This window comes from Pseudophryne corroboree, chromosome 5 (assembly GCF_028390025.1).
Source record: "Pseudophryne corroboree isolate aPseCor3 chromosome 5, aPseCor3.hap2, whole genome shotgun sequence".
NCBI classification, from domain to species: Eukaryota; Metazoa; Chordata; class Amphibia; order Anura; family Myobatrachidae; genus Pseudophryne; species Pseudophryne corroboree.
Genome location: NC_086448.1, coordinates 258,183,599 through 258,199,402, shown reverse-complemented (window position 1 = coordinate 258,199,402; position 15,804 = coordinate 258,183,599). Strand labels below are relative to the sequence as shown.

Genomic DNA, 15,804 nt, shown 5'->3' with positions numbered 1-15,804 from the left:
TCAAACCCATGGAGTTAGCATTCATCTATTTAACAGCAGGAAGATGCTTGACACAGCCATTTACTTACTTTGGTAAAAAATAAAATGTAAGACGCGGCAAAAAGTGTTGCTCACTTAAGTGGAACATTACAGGCCACCCACTACCAGGAGGATACAGAAATATTCATCCTCCAACACCCACAGCAAAAATAATCAATGTAACAAAGGCTGATCCGGAATAATTTAACTGCTCGGTTATAATGTGGAGAATGTGTAAATACATAATTATCTTCTTTACAAGGAGAATTTTGTCACAACATACTATTGTTTAATTTGTAAAGTTTACTTAAAATTATAAATACCACAGTTAGTTGCCAAGGATATTTGAATTAATTTAAAGTATTATGGGGTTGGTGAGTTAAGAATGAAAGCAGTTTTTTCAAATTAATAGGGAACTTAGGTGGTCAGTCCGAGTTGATCGCTCGTTGCCGATTTTCGCAGTGCAGCGATCAAGTGAAAAAACGGCAATTCTGTGCATGCGCATGGTACGCAGTGCGCATGCGCTAAATACTTTCACACAAAACTTTGTATATTTACACACGCTCGAGCCACGTTTTTTCATCGCTCAAGTGATCGGTGTGTGATTGACAAGAAGTGGGTGTTTCTGGGCGGAAACTGGCCGTTTTCAGGGAGTGTGCTAAAAAACGCAGGCGTGTCAGGTAAAAATGCAGGAGTGGCTGGAGAAATGGGGGAGTGGCTGGCCGAACGCAGGGCGTGTTTGTGACATCAAACCAGGAACTAAACGGACTGAGGTGATCGCAGTCTAGGAGTAGGTCTGGAGCTACTCAGAAACTGCAGCAAATTATTTAGTAGCAGTTCTGCTAACCTTTCGTTTGCTATTCTGCTAAGCTAAGATACACTCCCAGAGGGCGGCTGCCTAGCGTTTGCAATGCTGCTAAAAGCAGCTAGCGAGCGAACAACTCGGAATTAGGGCCTTAGCTATAAAGACATTCCAGAACGTGGTGACATTTTAAGCATGTAGACCTAAGTGTTTGTAGACTAAGGGGGAGATGTACTAAGGAGTGAAAAGAGTGGGGACATGAGTCAGTAACATTTATAATGCACACTATAAAATCATACAGATCAGCTGATTGGTTGCCATGGGCAACTCCTCCACTGGCTCACTTCTCCACTCTTATCACTGCTTAGTACATCTGCCCCATAGTGGTTGTCGAACGTTTGTGTTGACATTCTGATTGTCAACATTCAGAACTTGTCAACATTCTAATGTTGACATTCTGTTGACCAGATACTCTCAAGAACAATAGCAATATTGTGCAGCATAAAGGAGAAGTGATTATTGGGGCATAAGGAAACTCTTGGAAAACCTCCTCCTTGAATAGACCCCTATATAGTATTTTGGAGCCTATTCTCCTACTTCCTCCACTGTTAACTTAGTCACTGGAGCTCTACATTTTACAAAAGTAAGAGGACAGTAATGCTGGCAGACTATACTGGAGAATATGTTTGCTAGGACAAGACATGTGGAGTGATGTGGAACTTGACCAGACTTGGGAAGCACAGGTCTACATGTTGCTATTAATTAAATCTAGCTGTGGATCTCATTATACATACGAGTGCAGGTAGGCCGTGAAACAGTTCTTTTTTTCTCACTATAATGTTTGACAAAAGTAAAATAACAAGCTACTGACAAATTAAACAAGCACTGAATATTTCTTCCAACAAACTGAATTTCTACTTGCCTTCTAAAGTAGTGATAAGTTGTAGTGCTAATCAATATCATAATAGCAAGCAGCAGAGGCATTAATTAGCTAGATTTTTTTGTGTGTTCCCATGTATCAAAATGAATTAATGAGGTTGTGCATAAAAGATGTCTAAAACGAAATTGAGTGAAACGATTAAAATGTGATGCACAGAAGCAGTTAATTGGTAATATGAAATGTAATGAACAATCATTAAACAGGGCCCTTCCAACCAGAGCTTATAGTTACTTTAATTATAGATCCTTAAAGCACTCAATGAAAAAGTCCACCTGTAAAATGTACCGTTTCCATACAATATATGTGCTGTGCTACATTTAAGCTACAGCAACAACATTATGCAGAATTTTGATAAACATGATATTTAATTAGCTTCTTTAATAATAATAATAATAATAATAATAATAATAATAAATCATCAATTTCCTATCAACTAATTTCATGTATGGTTAAAACTTTCCAAAATACAGTAACCTAGAAAAGTCACAACTGGACATTTATTTAATTTGCCATCAGATCTCAATTATCATAATTCATTTTTTTTGTGTATTTTAGTGTATTTACTATTAAAAGTGAAGTAGGTAATACACATGCTTAATATCTTCATCACAATATCTTTCCTATGGTTTTTAAGCATCATGCTAAATAAAGAAGAGACTACGCTATTTAGCACAGTCACAAGCTTATTTTTAGGAGAAAATTTAATTTGTAGTTTTATTGCTTTCCAGATTCATCTGTAAAATAGATAGCATTAAAAATAAAACAAATACAATTTTTCAGAAAATATCTGAAGGTTGCATATGTAGGTTAGTAAATAGGACATAGCCTTGGGCCCAGGGAGTATCGCGGAGGCCAGAAAATGTTGTGGAACGATGACTGCATACACAGACTCATAGTTATCATCTTGTGATCCAGATTACCAATACGCAGTACCTGATAAGCCAATTGATTCAATTGGATCATTTTTCTTGCATCAAGCCCACTGTGATATTGGGGTGATTGCCCAATGAATTCTTAATTTTTGTAAGCAAGTTCAGTAGCTAATGAAATATGACTTGTACTACACAACACATTAAACATTCAATAGAACATGGTGACCGATTCAGTTAGCCACTGAAACCCCAAATGCTAAGCCTCAGGCAGGCTTTAGTAAGAAAAAATCTGCGATAGAATGCAGACGCTGTATTCTAATATGTGGCAAAAGCCATAGATTCCAGCACTTTGTGCGGACTCTATGGGTTGGTGCGCGTTAACTCATGGTTAACCCAATGGCAATTCAATGAGTAGCTCCAGACAAGAACCCCGGAGCTATTCCCATGCCACAAACACCACGCTTAACTGAGTTCCCCAATAGATGATATAATATTATATAACGCCACTACATTTAGCACCGCTACCCTTCATTCTATGAATGCATGACTACTGTATCAATGGGTTGAACATGGTTATGGGTCAAACCCAAGTTTTTGACACATGCCCATGAGAAAGAAGAAGCCATGCACTATAATATTTATGTAATATAAAATGTCAATATTCAGTGCTACTTTCCCTTTAAACATATACTTTAACTATATATTACAGTAAAAGGTGAAAATAAAGCATACTGTATCTCAAATCGACAAACAGCATCTACAGTACAAAGGTTTAAAAGATTTATGTCAGTTAAACGTAGCTGGTACATAAGAATATTGCCAATATTTTTGGGTGAATGAATTTAAATAAGAATCGTCCCGATCCCCTGACGGCCGTGTCAAGAAATTGAGAATATTAAATATGTCTAAAAATCCAGATCCCCCCCATTTTCATGGGCAAATCTTGGATTTTAAACATGTTTAATTTCCCTGATTCTTCAATGGATCTCTGATTATCGCTGATCGGCATATCTGGTCGACGGTTCAGCAGTGCCATTGAATAGGGAAATCGGGGAGCCAGGGATGTATGGGGACCTTTATGAAATATAGGAACTACAGTATGTGATTGACATGCAAATAACAACTTACTTCTGAAGGTGTTTACGTCTTCAAAAATAACATTATTTAAAAATATTGTTGACAGGCATTAAGACAATACAGTGTTACTGAATTATCTTTAATCATTTTCATTCTCGAGCTTTGCCCTTTACATACTGTTACTGTACATGTACACTGATTGAGCTATATTACTATGCAAATTAAAGTCATTTGCAGAAATGAGGATCTCTCGGTTGCTTTACCTGCCTAAAACCTTGAGGGATTCTAGAACTGAAGGTAACATTTAATCATAACATTATGGATTAAAATATAATAATTTATGCACCATATGGAAATGTGGTAATTGAAATTACTTTTAAAAATACATACAGACAGCACCATTAATCATTAGCACTAAAATGTAAGGTAATTAAAAGACATCTGTGATAAGCTGGTACCTACCGTTGGTTGCATAACATATTGGTGGTGAGGCATCCATGATGTACTCTGCACCTAAGGTGAGAAAGAACTAGTATTAGGGCGAGGGTGCAGTACATGTAAGTATGTGATTAATGCCTTGATAACGAGCCAGTGAAAATTATCTGGAAACCTATTTCAAGCTCTAAGCACAGCTCTGGCTGCAAATAGTCTTGAATCATTTCTCTGAGTGTACTATTTAATTCTGTAATTACATTGCTATCTTAAAATGAATGTATTACCTTCTAACATTAATCGTGGAATATACTGTAGGCTACTTTACACCATTAGAAATATTAAATAAAACGCATTACATAGTGACAAGCTCACTAAATCCTAGTAATTATTTTATTACCAAAACATATTTTCTTTAAAACGGAGAACACAAAAGGTGACATGAAACAAACACTGAGGTCACGCTATCTGAAATGAGTTAAAGTGTTGTGGCAAAGTATGACATATTGGGAAACTAATACTGTATATACTTTGTAGATTTATATTCGCAGTTTACAAAACGCTAACTTAAATATATTAACTTTATTCTATAACAATTCTGCCACTAGGTGGTGCTATGCTGTTGGTGCCTATTGAGAAGACCTTATTGCACCTTGGCAATTGAGAGAAGCAAAATTGCTGTGAACTTTAGTGCAAATCAAGTTTCTGAGGGTTATTCAGAGATGGATGCAGATCGCCGCATAAGCAGCAAGATCTGCATCCATCTCCTCACATGCTGGGGGCTGCCCAGCACAGGGCAAAGCCAGGAAGCATGTGTGGCGTCACCTCACTATGTATCTGCAATTAAATTGTGGATGTATTGAATTAAGGTTGACCCCTGCCAGCGCAGCCTGGCTGGCTGTCAGGCGGACCGCCACCATTTTTTAATCAGAGCATCTGCATGTGATATCACGCACCTGCCCCAAAAATGCTCCCAGAACATCCTCGTTTGACCCGCTATGCCCGCAAAACGCCGGCTGACGCTGTCAATCAGATGCACCCTTCGGGGGTGCGCATGCAATGAGCGTGCGCAGTTTGCCAATGTATGGCAAAGTACAATGTGGCCACATTAGCGACCAACTCTAAATTAGACCCTTGGTGCGAAAAAGTCTGAGTTGCTGAGATACCAGGTTTCAGCATTACAAAGTCCCACTTTTGCTTCTCCATTCCACGGAATGCCATTATACAGTATGCAATATTTGTACATTTGCATTCTGGGGTATGAAGACATATGAAGACAGAGTTTACAGTAGGAGTGGGAGCCAAATTTTGCAAGGCGAAATATGAACTATTCCACAATCAAATGTAGAAAAAGTTTAATATTTTGCAGACCATTTTTAGGTAGTTTTTATTGAAGCACAAAACCAGAGACATAAAAAAAATATATATAAGTACTGTATGAAACGAGAATATTCACTTAGCACTTTTAATTATTTTTCTCACCTCTAAATGGCAGGAATAAGTAGCACCAATAATATTAATGAAAAGTAAAGCAAAGAATTAAAATGTATTTACATACTGTATAAATAATGTATAAAAAAAGAAAAGAAAATGGAACATTAGTAAAAAAAAGAAGCAAATACTTAAATTTTTTAGCAACCAATGGTAGGATAATACGCAAGTTAAATGGTATATAATGAATGAGGCAAAGCCACAGCTTACACACATATTCTTAAATAATCAAAAGTTTTAGAAACATAACTAGATGCCACATTTCCATTACTTTGTATAGAATAATATTCAAATACTACTAAAATACATTAACTAAGCAAAACCAATCAGACGTTTCAGTAGATCGCTTCCACCAGACTGGACAACAACACTATTGTTAAATAGTTGCTATGTATAGTGCGGGTGTATTAATAGTGCAAGACTTTTTTGTATTAAAGTTTGTCATGATCATTTCAACACGCAGGGCATACCTGATACGTAGATACAGGGGAAGCAGCAATAAAAGGTGTGATGGATGTCTGTGGAATCATTCTGTTTGTTGCAATATTATAGGGCGGAGAATAAAATCTGGGGAAAAAAACAACCAAGTAAATTATTTTATTAGAACACATCAAATAAATGACCTATATTGTTGGTAATAATCAAGTGAAGTTGCATATGAGTTTATATATATTTGTTGATATACACATATAATTTTAGAATGGCTACCAGAAGAGGAAGATTGTCATCCTGGAGGATCTAAAGATCCAGCCATGCTTCCTCTTTCACTCTTAGTGGCAACATTTTTAAACTCTCAGTATTGCTGCCACTGCCCCCAGTGTCAGACTGGGGCATGAAGGGCCAATCAGGGGAATGCAAATATAGGTGCCCATGTTTCCAGAGGGGGTGTGACCAGCTGCCACAGCAGCTTGGCTAACCATTAGAGGGTACATGGGCTGGGCCCCTTGATAAATACAGTATATATAGTACTGCTAGCGCATCATGATAATGATCAAGATTAATAACAGCAATGTACTGTAGAGAATACGCCATAGTCCTCTCCAATAAAAGGTAGCAAATGTATAATTCAGGTGCACAGACTGGAACCTGATCCCTAGAGGAAGAGGTAGGGCCCCAGGCAGTGGGGCCCACTGGGGGGGTTCCCTCTACTCGTTCCAACCCTGACTGCCCCTCCCTAATGAGCTTCACATTTTGGTATCAGCTGTTCGAATCAGATAGCTGTTAGTTGGAACAAGACGCGTAGTGTAGGTGCTTGGGACGTGATGTGGGTTACTAACTACTTACTGTAGACAAGAAAAAAAATTGTCAGTTTAACCCAATACTAAATTTTAAGTTTTGGGTAGAAATATGTTAGAACAGGTCTCCACATGATTAAATACTTTCTCAATATCTTTATCTCTGAACATAAGTATATTTGTGAACGTCACTTTTTCAGGATGGGCAACTCTGTTTATATTTTATTTTTTCAATGATGCAACCAGCAATAATGTGATTGGATGAACTTAGTCTGTGATTGTTTGCTTTATTATTGGACATTGAAAAGTACAGTATCATACCTCCCAAACGTCCCGATTTCAGTGGGACAGTCCTATTCTTTGGCCACTGTCCAGCTGTCCCACCCGCTGGCCGCAGTGTCCCACGGGTGGGCGGGAAGCTGGGAGACACTTTGTTACAGCACAGCTTTAGCTGCAGAGCAGCAGTAATCAGCACGCAGGATCCTGATTCAGGAACCTTTGTGTTATAGCATATCATTTTGCATACATCTCAAATCATGACAACCATTTTTAATAGCAGCAATTAATCAGGCCTGGATTTGTGGAAATGACACAGGTTCAGGCCTAGGGTGGCATAACTGACAATATGGCAGGAAGCTTGCTAAGCCTTTTCCATCCCACTTCTGTTCATCAGGAGCTGGGCTTTACTCACAGCCAACGTTAATTAAAGCCACTAGATATAACAGCCATGTGCTGCAGCTTGCGGCCACATACTGGCTGTCAATGACTTCATGGTCCAATGAAGTTGACAGGAACTGTTAATAAGCCAAAATACCACTATGTACATCTCAGTGGGGGAGTCTGAGTGTCTGCAATGATCTCAGAAAAATCATGTTAGATCACAAGATCACAGACAGGGCCAGTGCTAGGGTGTTTGGCGCTCCCTGTAAATTATAAATTTGCACCCTCCTATACTTTACAGAGGGACAGCACGCAGCGAAAAAAAGGTATGTGGTCTCACAAGAAAGGGGTGTGGCCACACAATAGTACCCCCATGTCAAATTACTCCACACAGTAGCACAATCCTATTCACATTACACCGCACGCAGTAGCATCGCTTATACGCATAGTGCCCCCAGTAGTAGCACAGATTACACGCATAGTGCCCCCAGTAGTAGCACCGATTACATGCATAATGCCCCCAGTAGTACCGCTGCTTATACGCATAGTGCCCCCAGTAGTAGCGCCAATTACACGTATAGTGCTACCAGTAGTAGCGCCGATTACATGCATAGTGCCTCCAGTAGTAGCGCCGCTTATATGCATAGTGCCCCCCGTAGTAGCGCCAATTACACGCATAGAGCCCCCAGTAGCAGCACCACTTATACGCATAGTGTTACTAGTAGTAGCACCGAGTACACGCATAGTGCCCCCAGTAGTAGCGCCGCTTATACACATAGTGCCCCCAGTAGTAGCGCTGATTACATGCATAGTGACCCCAGTAGTAGCGCCACTGACATGCATAGTGCCCCCAGTAGTAGCACTGCTGACACGCATAGTGCCCCCAATAGTAGCACCGCTGACATGCATAGTACCACCAGTAGAAGTGCCACTGACACGCATAATGCCCCCAGTAGAAGCGCTGCGGACACGCATAGTGCCCAAAGTAGGAGCACCACTGACGTGCATAGTGCCCACAGTTGTAGCACCGCTGACACGCATAGTGCCCCCAGTAGTAGCGCCGCTGACACGCATAGTGCCTCCAGTGGTAGCGCAGCTGACACGCATAGTGCCCCCAGTAGTAGCACTCCCAGTAGTAGTGCCTCCAGTAGTAGCGTCGCTTACACACAAAGTGCCCCTAGGAGTAGTGCCACTTATACACAGTGCCCCCAGTAGTTGTGCTGCTTATACACAGTGCCCCCAGTAGTAGTGCCACTTAGAAATATAGTGCCCCTAGTAGTAGTTATGCATAATACACCCAATAGTAGTGCCATAATTTCCCCACCACCACACACATACACACACTTTCTCCCACTCACCTAAGTTTGTCTGGTTGGATCGGGAGCAGCATCCTCTCCCTCTTCACACACAGCAGCCTGGTCCCATGTAGCTCCTCCCCCACCATCCGTTTAGCCCTACCCCATTTTCCCATCCACAACACTGCTGAAGGGAGAGGTGGTGCGGACTCTTCAAGCTGCCAGCGCCGCTGCCTGTGTCTGTAGTGTGACAAGCGCAGCGGCAGCAGCAGCAGCAGCAGGGACCTCAGCACAGGAATGCAGTGCAGGGAGAGCGCCTATCCAGCTCCCTGCCCTGCATCCCTTTGCTGAGTGGGTAGCGCTGGGCATGATCACAGATGTCTATGAACAAAGCGAAGCACCTGGTGGTGTAGGGGGTATTGGTGTCAGATTGATAGATTGATTGTAATTTTGATATAACATTGACTGACATGTTACGCTAAATTCTGGCATAAGGCAACACATGAGACTCACTGGTCAAAATAAATAAATAGATACTGTAAATAAAATTAGCAAGTAAAACTGCTATATCAATAATTATATAACGGAGTCATATTTTATATGTAGGACTTATACTTGGTATCCCTATTCCAGCCAATGAATTAAAACCTCTCTAAGAAATAATTATGTAAAAGAATGTTGACTATTCTACATAAAGAAAGCACTATCTGTTCCAACAACAATTTGGGCACACTCAAGAGGAGAGTTCTTATCAGTGTTCTTATTCAGGGCATAACGTAACATAACAGGTTTTGCATATATTTAATAAAACAATGAAAGATGAAAATGTAAAATGCTATTTTCTGGCATATTTTTGCCATTGTCTATTTCAGACCTGGACAACCTATGACTCTCCAAGTGTTATAAAGCTATTAAACTCCAGTATGTCCTGCTAGCTGATAGCTGTAGTTTCAAACCACCTAGAGAGCCACAGGGTATCCAGGCCTGATCTGTTTATTAAGGTGCATTGCAGTGTACTCAACTCAGTTGTACTTCAATGTTTTTTTTTTCTGATGCAAAAAATTAGTACTGTATTTCTTTATGTACTGAGCTAAAATATAATTTGTTAGGATCAGTTAATTTCAAAGGGGTCCTCTTGGAGTATGGCTCTGATTATGACAGTGTATACTGTACTTCACCTCAGCCTCCTCTTCCTTGATGGTTAGGTGGAATGTCTGTTTGGCAGATTATAGAAATATGTTATATGCCTTAGTACAGGTGTAAAAAAAGTCCGGACTACAGCATGTACATTGGGCACTGCATAACTTCAGTTTTAGAATAAAGTCTTTCTAATGGTCCTTGACAGTCCACACTTTGCGCACCTAGGGCCGTATGTAATGGCGTCCGAGTTCAGCGGCCGCAGGGATTGCCCCTATAAAAAAATATCCAAGTTCAGCCAGCATCCCGCATGGCAGGCGAACTTAGGCGTCATTACATCCAGTCCCTAGGCATAATGCTATGAGATCTATACCCACTCCTTTTGCATTGGACTCTGTATGGACTCCTTTTCCTTTGAATTTATTTTAGTTTATCATTTGGAATAAATATTTGTTAACATATGTTCCTGTAAGAAAGTGGCACTGAGTGCATAAAAAGTAACCATTATGAGTGGATACTAACCACCACTGACGTTGGGTACTCTTGGGTACGCTATTTAAGAATGTACTTCAATTTGGGTGATTTGATTCTTGCTGTTACCACATTTTAAGAACAGTAGGTGTAATACATACCAGTAAATGTTCTCTTTAGAGCGTTATACAGTCAAAACTCTGGCACAAACGTTAGTATGATAGGAAAGGCTCTGCCTCACCTGCCTCACCCCGCTACACATCACTGATACACACATCCCATTCACTTCTTAAGTGAGTTTTTGGTATGCCCTAATTATGTTATATCTGGTGATGAGAGTCATATTCATTATCTAGAGGGTCTTTCAGAATTGTTATCTCATCTTTTCTTTTCCCTTAACACAGACATGTAAAATTATTGAATATAAGTAATTGCTACACATTGTTTCATCCATTGGAGGAAATCCGAACAAGAGGACGAACATTCACACAATTGGAACTGTCACACCTTTGAATTTGTGGAGGATTGGTTTGCTTAATTATCATTCTGTGTTGCCTTGGATCTACTGCTTTATATCTCATCACAAGCAGCTAAACAATGCCTGCATTGAAATCTACTGTATGCCTTCTGTGCAATAGTCGTAGGGGTCAATTGAATTAGAGGCGAATTGATGGATATGTCATCAATATGCTTTTGCAATGGCACTGGAATGTCAGCACACAAAAACTCCTAAACTCACCGATTGTACCCCAAATTGCCATTAAATCATGCATTTTCATTTGCATTCCGATAGTGGTGCTTATTAAAATTCACAATTTAGAGACTGCTGAATATGAAGCATAGGAGTACACTAAGCTGCAGAGATCACCCCTAATATACAGTTTTATATTTCTGTAGTTTTACTTGCATGCATTTTATGGGCAACCTTAAATCTTGTGTATACTGTAGATGCACTGTGATCGTAATATGTGAGTCATCATTATTGACTTCAAAACTTTCAGATGGCTTACATAGGCGCAAATACATACAAGACACATGCAGCTTTAAATCCAGATATAGGTTGTGCGCACCCATACAGTAGTGCAGCAGGTTTAAAATAAGAAGCTTCTTCACTAAAGCCCAATACACACTAAACGAGTCCCCACTGACACCAGTATTGGCAGCGGCTGGGACCCAGCGGGGTGCCTGTAACGGCAAGTGCATACACACTTGCAGATGCGAATGGGGAAGGATTCGACGGTGGTGGGGGGCGGTGGGTGGAAAGACACCCACTGTCGTTAACAAGGACCTCTCTCATCTGTACATGTTCAGATGAGGGAGGGGGTCGTTAACGATGCACGGAAGCACACATCGTTAACAACATTGAGTTTACACACTGGACGAGATTGTAAAAGATCTCGCTCAGATTGGCCCTTCTGAGCGAGTTATTTTACTTTCTCGTCTAGTGTGTATGGGGCTTAACATGCAACTCTAAATCAGGCTTTCTATTTCTTTTCCATAAAGACATGCAAGTAATAAGCCTATAACCACTACTAAATTAATCCTACCACAAAATACAAAAGAGCTAGGACTTTACTAAGTTTCCACTCACAACAAAATTTAAAAATCTTGAACTTTTTTTTTTATGTCTAAATTTGAAATCTAGGGGAGGGGGGAATGTAACAGAGTGTAAGAATCAGAAAGTGAGAGATTCTGGGACAGTTCTACTGTTTTTTTTTTTTTAAGAGGCAATCATTTGCATTGCAAAATCAAACTGGTTTTGCCATGTAAATGATTGCCACTTAAAAAAAAACCCCAGAAGAACTCTCCCAAAATCTCTCACTTTCTGATTCTCACACCCTATTACACCCCCCCCCCCCCCACACACACACACACACACACACACACACACACACACACACACACACACCACACCCCCATAATGTCAGGTAGCAAATCTATTCTAAAATATCAACATTATCTAATACTCACACACCAAGCACATAGCTATTTGTAATATAGTTAAATTAATGGAGACCTAAACACTCTAAAAGAGGGTGGTAAACTGCATGTTCTCACAATTAGAAAGTCATGCTACATGCTACCGTATAACTGTTAAAGTCCATCACGTATTTTAAAGGCAGAAATAAATTTTGGTCTAATAGTAAGATAATACATTATTGAAAACCAAACAAATTGTACTTACCCATTCTGCATAGCTGCTGTAGGGTCATATGTCAATGTCATTCCAGTCTGTAGTCAGGGGAAAAAAAACAATTTATACTTAATACTCAATTTCCAAATTAAAGAAGATTAAATTACAGGTCTCTAAAGCATTTGTCCTAGCACAATAACTATTAGTGCTTGCACTTTGAATTTCAGCAAAGTGACAGAAACAGGGACTGATTACCAAATAGGCGGAGTAGGCACTAGCCTATGGGCCCTGCGACAATGGATTAAAATAATATTGATTTGATCTTGAAAGAAAACTACAATCAAGCAAACTTAAATTGTTTCCAAAAGATAGAAAAAAATTAATAAACTCAAAGAAACAAAAACTTTACATTAAAGACTTTATAGAGTCTAAATTAATGTAATATACTCATTAATAACTGAAAGTACATAAACCATAGACATCAGATTCACATTACAGTTTCCAGATCGTAGAGTGTTGGTTGGTAAAATCAAAAACATGTTAGGAGATAGTTTGAGAGCGGGGCTCAGAGATTTCAACTGCCTAGGGGCCTCCATAGGGTTTAATCTGGCACTGCTCACAATCCAGGCCCTGCTTTGTGAAATCCGCATTTTGTCATGGACTGCAAAGCAGAGGAGAACTTACAGAAATGAGACCTCACAATTTCGTAAGAGGTAACAATGGACGTGAATGGATTTTTATTTTTTAAATAAAAAAATTGAATTATTCTTTAAAGACAAGCTGTATTATGCGTAATTATTAAAATGATATAATGAACTGAAGAGTATACTGTGATCTTCAGTTAAATAGCTGGTGGGTAACCAAGTTCTTCATCAAGCGTGGTTTTCATGCCATCCTATACAGTTCATTGAGACAGCACACAAGCAAGAAAAAACTGGGCACTTCTACCAGATCATTAACATTTTTTCTGCAAGACTATTTGATGGAATGAAGCATTTTTTTCAGGCTGCAGGTTTTGATAGGAAGCAAAATGCAAATAAGTTAATATTAAAAAGTATAATTTTTTGGGCTGCAAAAGTCAAAATTAATTACATCATTGTTAATCATTTGATTTGTGTAATTGACCATTTTAGGTTCTTGAGTCATTTTTGTGGAATAAACTGTTGATTTAAACAACATAATAATAAGACAAACCTTGTGCCAAAATTTTTTAATTCGGTATATCCAAATATCACACTTCATCTTAATTAGATCTCCCAAACGTGATTGGTGAATTTCTTCCACTGAGAACTAATAAAAATTGATACAGCTGTCTGCAACTTAGATTTATATCTGTTTCAATGTCATTGAAATGGCCATAAAATTATATACTTATTGGCCTCAGGTGTAAATAATGAGCAATTTGAATGCTTCCACCAACACACTTACAATGGGGAGGATTCAGTATTTCACACTTAGGTTTTGTGGAATAAGCACAGTGTTGACAGGTGTTCTAGAGCATTGCTGATCAGGATACCACTGAGTTCTAAGTGTGGAAACAGTCAGCATAACATTAAAGTGAATGGGGAATTCTGCTTGCTGCAGAGTTCTAAACCACCTGTCTGACAGTGACCTTAGGCTGTTTCATGTAAACTAGCAGCAGCATGGGATTAATTTACTTATTAATGTTTTTACTGTATAAGATATAATGAAGCCTAAAATAACTGTTGCCCATTAATAAATAGCTAAACTTCACACAAAAATAAATACAAATAAGAAAGTTTAAATTAGTATTTTCCCTGGTTGTAAAAAACTGTGTATTTTATAATTATTGTTATCTGCTATTTATAAGTTGTTGACATATTATTCAGCTGTATACAGGTTGAGTATCCCTTATCCAAAATGCTTGGGACCAGAGGTATTTTGGATATGGGATTTTTCCGTATTTTGGAATAATTGCATACCATAATGAGATATCATGGTGATGGGACCTAAATCTAAGCACAGAATGCATTTATGTTACATATACACCTTATACACACAGCCTGAAGGTAATTTTAGCCAATATTTTTTGTAACTTTGTGCATTGAACATAGTGTATGTACATTCACACAATTCATTTATGTTTCATATACACCTTATACACACAGCCTGAAGGTCATGTAATACAATATCTTTAATAACTGTGTGTATTAATTTAAACAAAGTTTGTGTACATTGAGCCATTAAAAAAACAAAGGTTTCACTATCTCACTCTCACGCAAAAATGTCTGTATTTCGGAATATTCCATATTTCGGAATATTTGGCTATGGGATACTCAACCTGTACTAACAGGAGATCATGACATGCACACAAATTACATACAATAATATGGAACGGAATTTAAAGATGGCCTTGCCTGCTCATATGAGCTTATAACATCAGCAATCACAGATAAAAAACAGATTCTGAGGGGTAAATTTACTAAGCTCCCGATTTTGACCGAGATGCCGTTTTTTCATCAAAGTGTCATCTCGGTAATTTACTAAGCAATAATCACGGCAGTGATGAGGGCATTCGTAATATTTTGAAGTCCTAGGAAAAAAATCACAAATGAATACACCATCGGTCAAAACGCGGCTGTTTAAGTATGAATCTCGGTCATTTACTAAGAAGTGCAAAGCAAAAAAAAACCAAACACTGCCGTGAAAAATGACAACTCGTAAAAAAGTGCTAAAAAAAAACAGACCTTTTTTTTTTATTCGTGATTGGATAGGCATGCACGGATCCATGAGATCCGTGCATGTATATCAGTGGGAAGGGGTGGGAAAGTGCTTATTTTTTCAAAAAAAATTGCGTGGGGTCCCCCCTCCTAAGCATAACCAGCCTCGGGCTCTTTGAGCCGATCCTGGTTGCAGAAATATGGTGAAAAAATTGACAGGGGTTCCCCCATATTTAAGCAACCAGCATCGGGCTCTGCGCCTGGTCCTGGTTCCAAAAATGCGGGGGACAAAAAGAGTAGGGGTCCCCCGTATTTTTAAAACCAGCACCGGGCTCCACTAGCTGGACAGATAATGCCACAGCCGGGGGTCACTTTTATACAGTGCCCTGCGGCCGTGGCATCAAAAATCCAACTAGTCACCCCTGGCCGGGGTACCCTGGGGGAGTGGGGACCCCTTCAATCAAGGGGTCCCCCCCCAGCCACCCAAGGGCCAGGGGTGAAGCCCGAGGCTGTCCCCCCCCATCCAATGGGCTGCGGATGGGGGGGCTGATAGCCTTTG

General features: G+C 39.4%; 1 protein-coding gene across 3 annotated transcripts in view; it reads right to left on the bottom strand.

The window, feature by feature from the left end:
• RBMS3 (RNA binding motif single stranded interacting protein 3) overlaps positions 1-15,804 on the bottom strand; it is a 932,710-nt gene that overhangs the window by 62,534 nt on the left and 854,372 nt on the right. For all 3 annotated transcript variants that reach the window (XM_063922277.1, XM_063922278.1, XM_063922276.1), the window contains exons 8-10: positions 12,616-12,662; positions 6,103-6,199; positions 4,172-4,222 (exon numbers count right to left, since the gene is read on the bottom strand). In XM_063922277.1, coding sequence (XP_063778347.1) covers positions 4,172-4,222; positions 6,103-6,199; positions 12,616-12,662 — 195 coding nt within the window. The remainder of the gene's footprint in view (positions 1-4,171; positions 4,223-6,102; positions 6,200-12,615; positions 12,663-15,804) is intronic.